Source organism: Mus pahari, chromosome 18, assembly GCF_900095145.1.
Source record: "Mus pahari chromosome 18, PAHARI_EIJ_v1.1, whole genome shotgun sequence".
Lineage (NCBI taxonomy): Eukaryota > Metazoa > Chordata > Mammalia > Rodentia > Muridae > Mus > Mus pahari.
The window spans coordinates 22920497-22933984 of NC_034607.1; the positions used below are offsets into that span (position 1 = coordinate 22920497).

Consider the following 13488-nt stretch of genomic DNA (forward strand, 5'->3'; position numbering starts at 1 on the left):
TCAGGCTAGAATACTGTAATCTAGTATGATTGGTTTTTCGTTAGCAAGTATGTGTCTTTACACACATCTTAGTTGTGAGCATGTACTGAAATAGAATTTTGATTGAATTGTTGAATTCTATGGTCTGACTCTTCCTGTGGAAATGAACAAACATCTGTTTGGCTAAGATACAGCATCAATGGCAGATGAGAGAAATGACATTACCCATGTAGCTTAGTAAATGAATAAAGGGCAGGCATCATACATAGGCAGTCATGGCACTAAAACATCCAATCCAACATGAATGGCAACTCAAAAAATATACATCACTGGAGCTATTTAATGAATTTTAGGCACTGGAATGATCAGAGACATTTCTCTCTCTAGAAGTTACTACTGCTGATGGAGCCTATGGGAGGAGTCTTGTGAATCTTTTAAGTTTCATGAAATTTTTGAGACTGCTGTTGCTGACCCCTGAGTCTTAGAAAACCCTCATCCAGAATGGAACATTTCAGTTCTGAGCAAATAGCCATTAACCCTTCATTCTTCCCATTCTTCCACAATGTTGTCTAAGCCTACGGTTGGATAATATTGATGGTGTGTCCCTTCCTCTAATTGTGAGTATCAGAAGACTGCCACAGCAAGAAGCACTTACTCTGTAGAGATAGCACAATTATGAGTCTTTGCATTATATTTCCACTTTTTATAAGGAAATTTTCCTCAATTACTAACATTTTGGGAGCAACTTGACAAGCCAATGTAGTAAATTAACAGTATAAAGTCAGTGGACTCCATGGGATCTTTGACTTCAGTCATTGGCATACAATACCAGATGTGATCTCCACCTTATGAAATCAATCTTAATTTTCAATAGTCAGTTATACACATAACAGCCATGTCATATAATAATATAGTATGCAGGATTTATAATCAAGAAAAAATTTTGATGACAATTTTGCTGCCACAGACAACACTTTATATCTCATCATTTTCAAATCTACAAAGGAGGGTATTCTAGCCTGTCTCAACTTGATTTCTCCATGCCCAATTTTGGCGTCATTAGCAATATGGCTTTGTCATCACATTCTGTCATCCAACTCAGAGTACTGGGAATAGAATTTATGATTTCTGAGGATTATGTGTTTCTATACCAAATAATTTATAGGGAGCTTTACCATCTCTGGCACAAGGATTTTCACTCAATGTTATTTTCTACTCACAATAGGTCTTGGGGGGGTGTTTTACGAATTTGTAAGATACTCAAGAGTTAGTGTGACATAATGAAACATTTATTTTTAATGTTTTACACAGGACCACAGATGCCTACCAAATGTCTTTCCAATTAAATTCTAGTTGTTTATGAAAAAGGAACCATTATTAAGGCCCATCACAATATGAGTGATTTCATGCATTCTATAAGTTATTTCATCAAAATGGCAATGTCAGTATGGTACCATGCAAGGAAACATTATTGTTTGTTGTCATCCATTGCCTACAAATATCTTTTATGTGTCCCTGCTTGTCATCACTTATCTGCGGCACTGCTGTGCATCTCCACTCATCAGCCTTGTGATGCTCAGCTCCCTTAAAACTGTGCCTTGCACTGGCAAAGGATTCTAAATTCAAAATGCTCTCACCCAAAACTATGGTCTTGACTCCATACTAGGTACACCTGTCTTATCAAATGACCCCAGGCTGAGTAAACATTTTTCTACTACCTGTGAATTATATAAAAATCACATAGGGAAAGATTCCTTCTTCAAATAAAACTTAACCTCTCTTTTCCTGAAGTGCTGCTTGGCCTTTTAGAGCATCTAGAAGCTTATTAGCTTAACAGTTGGCTTTCTGTAATTTCCTCTCTAGAAACTCTACCTTGACATCAAATTTGCTACATTTGCCACCCAGTAACCTTACACTTCTGTTCGATTGCTTTGCCTTTTTAGTTCTGCTATATTTTTTTCAAGGCAGGGTTTCTCTGTATAGCCCTGGCTGTCTTAGAACTCACTTTGTAGACCAGGCTGACCTTGAACTCAGAAATCTTCCTGCCTCTGCCTCCCAAGTGCTGGGATTAAAGGTGTGCACCACCACCGCCCGGCTTAGTTCTACTATTGATTACTTTAACATTTTAAAAGCTAATTTGTAAGTCACAGCATATGACTCACATCATTCTTTACCTCATAAATGATTCAAGTTATCGTGCAACTCAGCAAAGCCATTAAAGGGGCATGTCATGCCCAAGCCACATGATCAATCAACATCTATCTGAAATTTGTGAGTAATATCTTATAAGATGCAATTAAAAGAATATTAAATGCTACCTCTTTAATGCCCAGTTTCCTCAACAATGCCTGTCCTTTTAGTATCTTTCAATGAATATGTTAATGAAAACTTACCTGCTGATGGATCTTACGAATATATTTTATGTGACATCCCATCAGAAACTTTCTTCAGAATGTTTAGATTATGTGGGGTTCTTTTGCCACAAGGACTAATAGTAAATAATTCTAATAACTTCTTAGTTTTTATAGCATTCAGACTGATCATGTCCATTAGTCTGTCCTATAGCCTAATTAGCAAGATTATAAAAAGAAGTTTTAAAATATGTTTGTTTAAAAGTTTTACTCAATTCATGTCAGATGCAGAATGATCTCTGATTATCATTGTTTCTAATTTCTCATATGCAGCTGTTCATAAAAGTGCTGACTGCATACGAATTGTGGATTTCTCCTTTGTTTTTCTATTGGAAATCAGAGCTAATGCAGTCTAATTTCATTTTAGCTAACTATCTTCCAGTCATCACCTTATTTTTTTTCTGAGTTCCAAGGTTTTACATCTAAGAAAGGGCCACTTGCAAGCTCTTTCTCAGTGTTATTCCATATCTATCTGGCCTTGTTCTTTCTGGGAAGTCATCTGAACTCAGTCACATATCTCACTGCATACAACAAAGGCTACAAAAGTGATGACTCTGACTGTTCAAGGTCTCCTCTCATATGTGCTAATTTTAGGTATTGTAATGTATTTTTACCCCATCAGCACATTGGTGGGCATTCCTTCACTGCATTGAATGACTCCAATCAAGTGGGGACTGCTAAGATATACCAAATAGAAGATGGCCACACTGTGGTTCTAGCTATGGAAACTCCACTCTGCTGCAGCTTATACTTTGGTATTATTCTACCTTCTATCAAAAAGAGAATGTTACCACAAGTAAAGCAAGAAGGCATATCATGCCATACTATACGAGGAAAGGTAGTCATGTTGGGGTTGCCTTTGCAAAAATCCATCCTCAGAAATAACAACCACAAATTGGATGGATCTAGAAAATATCATCTTGAGTGAGGTAACCCAATCATAAAAGAACACACATGGTATGCACTCACTGATAAGTGAATATTAGACCAGAAGCTTGGAATACCCAAGATAGAATTCACAGACCACATAAAGTTCAAGAAGAAGGAAGACCAAAGTGAGGATACTTCTGTTCTTCTTAGAAGGAGGAACATAATACCCACAGGAGGAAATCCAGAGACAAAGTATGGAGCAAAGACTGAAGGAAAGGCCTTCCAGAGACTGCCCCACCTGGAGATCCATCCCATATCACAGGAGCCACACAACTGTTCTTTTTCAAATCATTTTTGATTAAGTTAGTACCATTTGACAGTCACTAAACCCAGACACTATTGTGGATGCCAACAAATGCTTGCTGGCATGAGTCTGATACATCTGTCTCCTGAGAGGCTGTGTCAATGCCTGACAAATACAGAGGTGGATGGTCTCAGCCAACCATTGGACTGAGCACAGGGTCCCCAAGTGAGGAGCTAGAAAAAGGACCTGAGGGGCTGAAGAGGCTTGCAGCCCCACAGGAGGAACAATAATATGAAACAACCAGTATCCCCAGGGACTAAACCACCAACCAAAGAATACACATGGAGGGACCCATGGCTCCAGTCACATATGTAGCAGAGGATGACCCTGTTGGTCATCAAAGGGAGGAGAAGCCCTTGGTCCAGTGTAGAGGAATGCCAGGACCAGGAAGTGGGAGTGAGTGGATTGGTGATCAGGGAGAGGAGGGAGGGGGCAGAGGAGTTTCAGAGGGGACACCAGGAAAGGGGATAACATTTGAAATGTAAATAAAGAAAATATATAATTAAAAAAAGAAATACTAGCCACTGTTATGTACCCCAAATGTCTATCACAGGAACCACACAACTGTTCATATTTGATTAAGTTAGTACCATTTCACAGTTACTGGATCATACAAACAAGTTTCCTAGCTACTGCAGATACAACACTGTTGAATAAAAGGACAATTCTGCTCATGTCTAACTAACTGAGCCAGTGAGTTTAATGGAGTTGCTTACAACAGTATCTTTGAGAGGTTACTAATAACAGCATGGGTTCTTCAAGATAAATATATCAAAAAGCCCACACAGCATATGTTTCAACATTCTGCAGACACAGAGCTCCTTAAACATTTTTTAGGCAGCTCAGTAAATCTAACTACAGCTTTCCTATACAGCAATGGTTACTGCTTGCATAACCAAGGGAAGGATGCATAGAAATCTTGAAAGTTTAAGGAGAATCTTGAGCCTTTTAAGTTTGTTTACTTACTAAACTTAAATGGACCTTCTCCAGCAGAGAATATTTCAGTTCCAAGGAGATAGCTGCAGATCAACAGTACCATTTACCATCTAAATCTTAATATATTAAAAGTATGACTTAGAATACATATATCAAATATCAAGAGAGTAGGAAGCCTTGAAAATTAAAAAGGGTTTAGTGAGAGGTATGGAGAGAAAATTGTATAAGCAAAAGTAGCAGGGTATATGAACAAAGACTATATATATATATATATATATATATATATATATATATATATATATATGTATTATAAAAAAGAAATAACTTAAAAATTCCAGTTTAGAGTACATATTCAACATTTTTAAATGTTTTTACACTTATTTGGGGGAATTTATTTTGAAAACACATTGTTGAGAACTTATTTTGAGAACACATTATTAACATTTTTTTCTCTCTCCTAACTTCTCTTAGATCCTTTCCTCTCCTTACCCATGCAATTGTATGTTCTTTTTTATCTTAAAAAATAACAAAACAATCTAAGCAAGCAGCATCAAAAATAAAAATAATAAAATGGATGGGCTGTAAAGCAATCAGAAAATGATCAAATTTGAAGGTGATTGGAAAACAAATATAAACCAGATGTGGTTTTCCCATATCTGATGTAAATCTGACTTTTTCCAGTGAACAAGAGCAAGAAAACAGGATCAAAAACATGTATTTTGGTGAGTGGAACAATGTCTTTGATTGGGAATCATCTAGACTGTCTTTGATGGGTCGTTCTCTACTTAAGCACTACACCAGCTCACTATGGTTATTATAAGAGAGTATTTCTTATCCCCAGTCTATTCCCTCTTCTGTTCTGTGTAAAGCTGGAAATATGTGAATGGCAAGTTTTGTTACCATAAGAATTAGCTACAATACTATCCCAAAAAAACTGAGGAACTTTAGGGTGGATGCCAGATATAGGGTATCTTCTGCTATCGTTCAAAGACTTTCACTAAATGTCAAAATGCATCACTCATTCCACAGCATAGTGACTAACATTGTTGGCTTTTGGAACAAGCCAACAAAACTTACTCACATTTATTCTTCCTTAAGTTTTAATAATAATCTATATAATTGCAAATATGTGTTTGAAAGGGAGTACTGAGTGAATGTAAATCCAAAGAGGATGTTGCAAAAGGAGCTACCACGTTACTTCACCAAGTGGAACTTCACATCTTGAATGAAAACTCAGCTACACCAAAAAAGGATGAAAATCCTTTATGGGATATCGGTAAGAAATTGAAAGTTGACTTAATACAGTGCCATAAAGGAAAATGGGACATGGAATACTCATAGACTATAAAGAATAAAGCTGTTATTTCACAGAATTATATGCTTAAGATATGAACATCTCATGTCACTAGCAATCTCTGTTTACAAGAAAGAAATATAAGTGGCTTAATCACATTTCATCTCTATGTCAGAATAGGTGAGCATATCACCTTCAGATATGAAAGATTTACTTGACCTGGTAGAGCATTGAGTTAAATTTTTCCACTTGGGTTTGTTGATATGTTCTATGTGAAGTGAGACAAAAGATAGTAGCTCTACCAGAAGGTTTAATATAAGGCAGTTATATCATGTATCATGGGTTTTCTTTCAGAGGCAAACCAACAGTGGTGTACCTCTTACAACCCACTCCACCACCTAGTTTTGAGAATCTTAAATACAATAACATTAGTCTGTGGGTTCAGTTATATATAAATAAACTGATAGTGTTACAGGCCTCAAAAAGAACCCAAAAATCCATAGGTCATGAATGACACCCATGATACTTGTTAGGATTTTTATATATCCTTACTTGTGCCAAGTATATACAGTACAGAACTTTTTGGCAGAGGTCCAAGAGAAGAAGAATATCTAATACTCTTTGTTAATCCATTTTCTTGCATATGTTAATGTTAATGTAGCCCTTTAAAGCTCTTATTCTCCTGTCACATAAAACAACTGATTAACTCTCAAGATACAATCAAACACCTCTCAATAGCCAGAAAACTGATGAATAAACCTTCAGCATATGAGCCTCATCATGAGGCATTTCATAGTCAAAGATTTAATGACAAGTGGATAAATCACCCTCTAAGTGATTTCAACTTTTTCAGGTCAGGAAAAGTATATAAAATCTAATTCTCAAATAGAGAATTCTCAAGCAAGGTTATTATCCTCATCGTCGTCATTGTCGTTGTTGTTATTAATATGTGAGGTAAAACTCATTTTTTTTTCATTGCTTTCAGTGTATGAAACTAAGAGGTGCAAGACGATGACTCTTCTAGAAGCTGGCAACAACACAATGAAGGTTGACTGCACTAGTGCTTTCAAAGAACAGAACAGTGGAGGTGACATGCTTATGATCAGCATTTTCTCCTGTCACAGTGAATAGGTCAAGAGACATGTACACATATTTCCAAGGGATCAGAACTTTAAGATTAGGTTAAAAAAAAAGATGATCCTTGAATACTGATCAGGCATGGAGATAAAGTTGAGCAACTGTCAGAAGGACAGCATATTTTGCTACGTACTCTAAAGAAATAAAAGATGTGTACTGCTATACTTTCTAAACAAGGACAGGCTTGTCACATTTCAGTGTGATCCTCTGTCATACTAATATTGAATGGTGCCAAGCAAGCATTTCCTTGACCATCATTCCTTTTGAGATTCATTCTAAAAAACACTTTTAGAAAAGCATTTACTCCATTTCCCTCTATCTTGGAAAACTCGTATTTGTTGTCATATCTGTTTATTTTTTTCTGCACGACCACGCGCGCACACACACGTGTTTGTGAGTGTGTGTGTGTCTGTGTGTGTGTGTGTGTGTGTGTGTGTACAGGAATAGTTGTTGCACTGAACAATAGACATGAATGCTTCAATTGAACTTCTGACTCTAAAGCAGAGAGTGGACTGCATTTGACATAATCTTCAGTAAATGTCTGAAAAGAAGAAGGGGGGATGTCAGGGAGAAAGAAATAAGGAAAGAAAAATTAATAGAAACAACTTCAAGTAGAAAGATCTGGTCCAGTCTTAAAAAAGTGATTTTGACTCTGTAAATTTCTGATTACTCCTGCACCATCATTCAGAATTGTTCTGTGTAAAAGCAAAAAAAAAAAAAAAGAGAGAGAATGTACTAAAAATTAGTTTATTTTTTAAAGTGGAGTCAATGATCACAGAGGTATTGGCTGACATTAGTCTGAAACATAAGACCTAACTAAATTCCTTAATTTTACATGAGACTGAAAAGTAAGATTTGTACAATATAATAAAATCTACACACCCAACCAATGGACAGAAGCTGCTGAACACTGAGTTTGAATTAGGGGAAAGCAGGAAGAAGCTGAGGAGAAAGGCAACTCTGTAGGAGGACCAGCAGTCTCAATGAACCTGGACCCCCTGAGATCTCTCAGATACTGGAACAGCAACCAGGCAGCAAACACCAACTGATATGAGGCCCCCAACACACATACAGCAGAGAACTGCTGGGTCTGGGTTTAGTCAGAGAAGATCCACCTAACCCTCAAGAGACTGGAGGAGCCAAGGAGTTTGGAGGTCTGGTGGGTGGGGGCAGGAGGTGGAACATACTTGTGGAGACCAGGGGGCAGGGAGGAGGTATGGAATGTGGAACAGCTGGAGACTGGATCAGGAGGGGAATAAAATGTGGAGTCATAAATAAATAAATAACAGGAATAATTGGAAGTTGTATATTTAACTTATATATATTAACTTCCAATTTCATGAAGATAGGAAGAAATGAGGGAAAATAGGAGAGACAAGTAACTTGGGATAAATTTGAAATAAAAAGATGAGGATAGAAAGTATATTTAAGACCAAAGAGATGAGTATATAAACAGAAAAGAATGCAAACAGAATGAGAATAATTAAATAATTACATAACCTTGAGGGAACTCGAGGTGGCATTGCATATTTTCCTTAGTCCACTTGTTCTTTAGAGCACAGGTAATCATGATTTATAACACACACACATACACACAGTAGTTTGTGTCAAGTTGACAAAATTTCCCAGCACATACTGTGTGTGTGTATGTGTGTGCATACATACACATATATATGTACCTGTATATATACATACACAAATATATACATACATATATACACACATAGTGTGTATATGGTGCATGTGTGAAATTCCATGCTTACCAATGTTTATAGTGTGTTATATATACAATTTAAGGGATGCATATGGGTAAATTTAGTAGACATATATTTACTTCATGGTCACATGTAAGTCATTTGTGTTATTCATTCTTTAATCTCCAATAAAATTTCTTTTATTTTATCAGGTGAAACTGCAGTGGCTTTTATTGCATATAAGTCTCTTGGGAATCTTCTAAATGGATCCTTTTTTAGTAACAAAGAAGGGTTTCAGGAAGTAACACTGAACTCTCACATTGTTAGTGGAGCCATTCGCTCAGAGATCAAACCTGTCCTCTCTGAACCTGTACTCCTGACTTTACAAAATATTCAGGTGAGTTTATTCTCAAAGCATCATTTAAAAACAATTTTAAGATTTGTTTTTCCTTCGTGTGCTTGAGTGTTTGAATTGCATGGGCATTTCTGCATCATCAGCATACAGTGGCCAGAGAAGACGGAAAGAGGATCAGATTGCCTATAACTGGGTTTCCAGATGGATATGGGAATGAATGTGGATGCTGAGTAAGGAACTTGGGTCCTCTGCAAAAGCAGTCAGTTCTATTTAGTGGTGAGAGATCTTCCAAAGGGGTTTATTGAAATTAGCAGAAGGATATGAAATCTCATGTTGATCATTAAAAAGTAAGAGGAATTACAAAAATGTTGAGAAATTTTAATTTTATGTAGCTTCACTACTACTATGATCCATATTTTCTTATCAACTTTCAATCATGGTTCATAATACAGTCCGTATATCTGTAACTTCCAGTCTAAAAAGATGCTGGTAATGAAACAATATGTTGAGTTGCAACCATAGGATCAAATGAGTACTCCAAAGCTTTGTGGTCACACAGATGGTACTATTTAAATTCAGTGGCAATTGAAATAAAATAAGATACATTAATATTGGCAAAAGAATTATGAAAAGCAGCCGGGCGTGGTGGCACACACCTTTAATCCCAGCACTCAGGAGGCAGAGGCAGGTGGATTTCTGAGTTCAAGGCCAGCCTGGTCTACAAAGTGAGTTCCAGGACAGCCAGCCTACACAGAGAAACCCTGTTGAGAGAGAGAGAGAGAGAGAGAGAGAGAGAGAGAGAGAACTTTGAAAAGCTAGGTTCAGTGGGGCTACAAGTGAGATTAATGCGGGTAAGGGAACACTCTAAATTTATACATACAAGTCACTTTATACACACTTTATACATACAAGTCAACAATTTTTTTTTAAAGATTTATTTATTTATTTATTATATGTAAGTACACTGTAGTTGTCTTCAGACGCTCCAGAAGAGGGCATCAGATCTTGTTACGGATGGTTATGAGCCACCATGTGGTTGCTGGGATTTGAACTCGAAACCTTCGGAAGAGCAGTCGGGTGCCCTTACCCACTGAGCCATCTCACCAGTCCAGCAATTTTTAAAATTACAAATGTGTGTATTTATGAGAATGTAGAGAAAAGGGGAATCATTACATATGGTAGTTGAGAGCTATTTACTAGCCTATTGTATAAGGAAAACAATATAGAATAAATCAAAATAAGAAAGGAGAGCTATTTACTAGCCTATTGTATAAGGAAAACAATATAGAATAAATCAAAATAAGAAAGGAAACCACAAAGGATTCTACCAATCACCTACTGAATGCATGCTAAGCATGCAAAGGTCTTGGTAACATACTGTCCTCCTACCTTCACAGTACCATTAGTCATAACAGCCAAAGTTTGTAGGAAAAATACATCCATCAAGGGCAGGGTATGTAATAAAATGTGAAAAATTTAATAAAATATTGTATAGCTTTGGATCATATAATACCAAATGGTCACCCCTGAAAATACTAATACAAGCAACATTTTGTAGACTAAGCATATTGAATTTAAGAATATATACATATATATATGTGTGTGTGTGTGTATATATATATATATATATATATATATATATATATATAATTGTGATGTAATAAGGAATAATGAAAACAATAGACCATGAACTTTAAAGAGAACAAAGATGGGTAAATGAGAGGTTACAAGGAAGGAAAAGAGATATTAGACTTCTTTAAAAGAACAGAAATGACAAATGATAGAGAGGCCAAGGGTTAAGTAATAGTTTAATTAGCTGTTCAGTCCATGAGACTGGATATCTCATCAATCCCAGTCTGCTACTAGAGTTCCCAGAATGTCCTAGAGAGTTGCTCATCTTCAGTCTACACTGAGATGCTGAAGAAATATGTTCTAACACCAGTGAAAATATATCTCAGCATCAGAACAGATGAACTTGCCAGCAAGAGTAAAGAAAAACAGGCAAAAAACAGTCGCTTCCTTCTTTCATGTCTGTTTTATGTTGGCTGCCATGAGAAAATATGGCTCAGGTTCAGGGTTGGTTTCCATGCTTCAAATAATGTAACCAAGAGAAACCTCTCCCATGTATGCCCACATGGTTTGGTTTTAATTAGTTGCATATGTAGTCAACACAGGGCAAATGATGCAATTCTAATATAATTTCAAAAATAAAAGCAGTAACAAAACCAGAAAAAAAAACTCGTGTTTTAGCGGCTCAGTCTTAAGGTTAAGTGGAATAAATCCTTCATGAGCTCACTAACACTGGAAAGCAAAGCAGTAGAATTCAGTTTCTCTACAGTAGAACCTGACAGGGATTGTGGAAGAAGGCAGAACCACTAGAAACAAACTTTACATTATAAAATATCATTTTGGAGCCTTAATGTAACCTAGCATGTCTTGAGATTATTACATTTAGTAGCATAAATTAATTATATATTATAATGGGTGAATTGATGACATTTTCATATATTTGTACAATGTGTTTAGCTCTATCCACCGCACTATATTAATGTATTTTGGTCCTTCTGTTGTATAAAACTTTTCCTGGGGAGATGAGAACCCACAGCAAAGCAAAGCAATCAAGCCACCAAATTCCAGTTAATGAAGCAATGACATTGTTAGGTTAAGGACGAGAGGCTGCTCACAGTTGCAGAGATATCTAAAAGATTCTCATAAGAAAGAGCAACCCAGTATGCCTGAGGTCTTAGAAGCCCTAAAATCCTGACAATCTGTGTGTTTTGCAGGTACTCATAAAGGTAAATGATCCTCCCTTTCTCAGTTATTCTCACAGCTTTCATAACTTTCAGGAGGCAGGAATTTTTGTGAATTAGAAATTTCTTGAGACTTCTGAATTGCTTATTCCTGAATATCAAAAATTGAATGTTTCAAGCCAGAAGATATTACTGTAATACCTACCCACTCTATCCTTCTTTTCAATTCTAATATAACTATTTCATTTTCCTCCTCTTTCCTCTTTCCAATTCCCCCCTTATGTACCCTACCTTTCTTCTGCCTCAAATTCCTGGTCTCTTTTATCATTAAATGTTCTTGTTGTATATTTACATTTCAAAGATATTAAATCTCCAAGATCATCACTAAAACCAAAGTGGGAAGTAATGGTTATACTTAGTAGGTTGAATCTAGTAATCCATGTAGTCTGTATACCTCTTTGGTTATATCCCACAACTTAAATGTACACATTTTACTTACGAATGACAGTACAAGAAAGATGGAAATGAAGTACTAAGTCACATGCACACATCCATAAAGAAAAATGATTATCATGCAGAAACTTAAGTAGGCAATAATGTCCTCAGAACTGCTGAACATACTGAGAGTCAGAGGTCGAAAAGAGGAACTGGCCTTTTCCAAGATGATCCTGGAGAAGACAAAGGACCAGACTTCTTTCTTCAAGCAGTGGTTTATCATCGCCACCTATCTTTGGTTTCTTCTGTGAAAGAAAACAATAAGTCAGTTCTGAGTCAGTGCCCAGTGCAATGGAGTATACATAGAAATCGAGAATAAATGATGAAACAAAAATCTATGTGAGATGAAAGATGTGAAACGACCCCTCATATGCTTTCTCAATCAAGGGCGTGTCAGATTAACCTAGGTAGAGACGTTCCTAGGGTTGCAGGGAGGGCAGAGAGATAAGGAAGGGCAAGAGGTGAGTGAGATGAGATGGAAAGACAGTTGTTAAATCATATGCTAGCTAATGTCACATATCTTAATTAAAGATAAATAAAGGTTGGCATATTGACACAAAAACACGCTCTTTTATTTTGTTTTCTCTGCAGCCCATTGACTCAAGAGCAGAACATCTCTGTGTCCACTGGGAAGGATCAGAGGAAGGGGGTAGCTGGTCTACTAAGGGATGCTCTCACGTGTACACCAATAATTCCTACACCATTTGCAAGTGTTTCCACCTGTCCAGCTTCGCTGTGCTCATGGCTCTATCCCATGAGGTATCAAGTCTCATAAGTCCCAAGCATGAAAGTGTGGTTTGTTTACAGATAGATAGATAGATAGATAGATAGATAGATAGATAGATAGATAGATAGATAGATAGAAGATAGATAGGTAGATAGATAGATAGATAGATAGAAGATAGATAGATAGATAGATAGATAGATAGATAGATAGATAGATAGATAGATAGATAGCTCCCAGAAGTAAGACTGTAGGTTTTATTAGAGATTATTATTAGAAAATCCATAAGATAATGAGTGCAGTTTGGTTCCCCCTCTGTTATCTCACTGACATTCTGTAGAATTATTGATCACCAAGATTGATTTAACTGAACTGACTGGTTAGAAATCTGGCCAGTACCAAACCTAGATACTATTGCACATGCCAGCAAGATTCTGCTGAAGGGACCCGGATATTGCGGCCTCTTGTGAGGCTATGCC

General features: G+C 36.6%; 1 protein-coding gene across 1 annotated transcript in view; it reads left to right on the forward strand.

The window, feature by feature from the left end:
• Nucleotides 1–13488, forward strand: part of Adgre3 (adhesion G protein-coupled receptor E3) — an 89421-nt gene that overhangs the window by 38538 nt on the left and 37395 nt on the right. The window contains exons 6-10 of the mRNA XM_021218322.2: nucleotides 5242–5282; nucleotides 5701–5836; nucleotides 6840–6941; nucleotides 8898–9082; nucleotides 12877–13044. Of these exons, the coding sequence (XP_021073981.1) occupies nucleotides 5242–5282; nucleotides 5701–5836; nucleotides 6840–6941; nucleotides 8898–9082; nucleotides 12877–13044 (632 nt within the window). The remainder of the gene's footprint in view (nucleotides 1–5241; nucleotides 5283–5700; nucleotides 5837–6839; nucleotides 6942–8897; nucleotides 9083–12876; nucleotides 13045–13488) is intronic.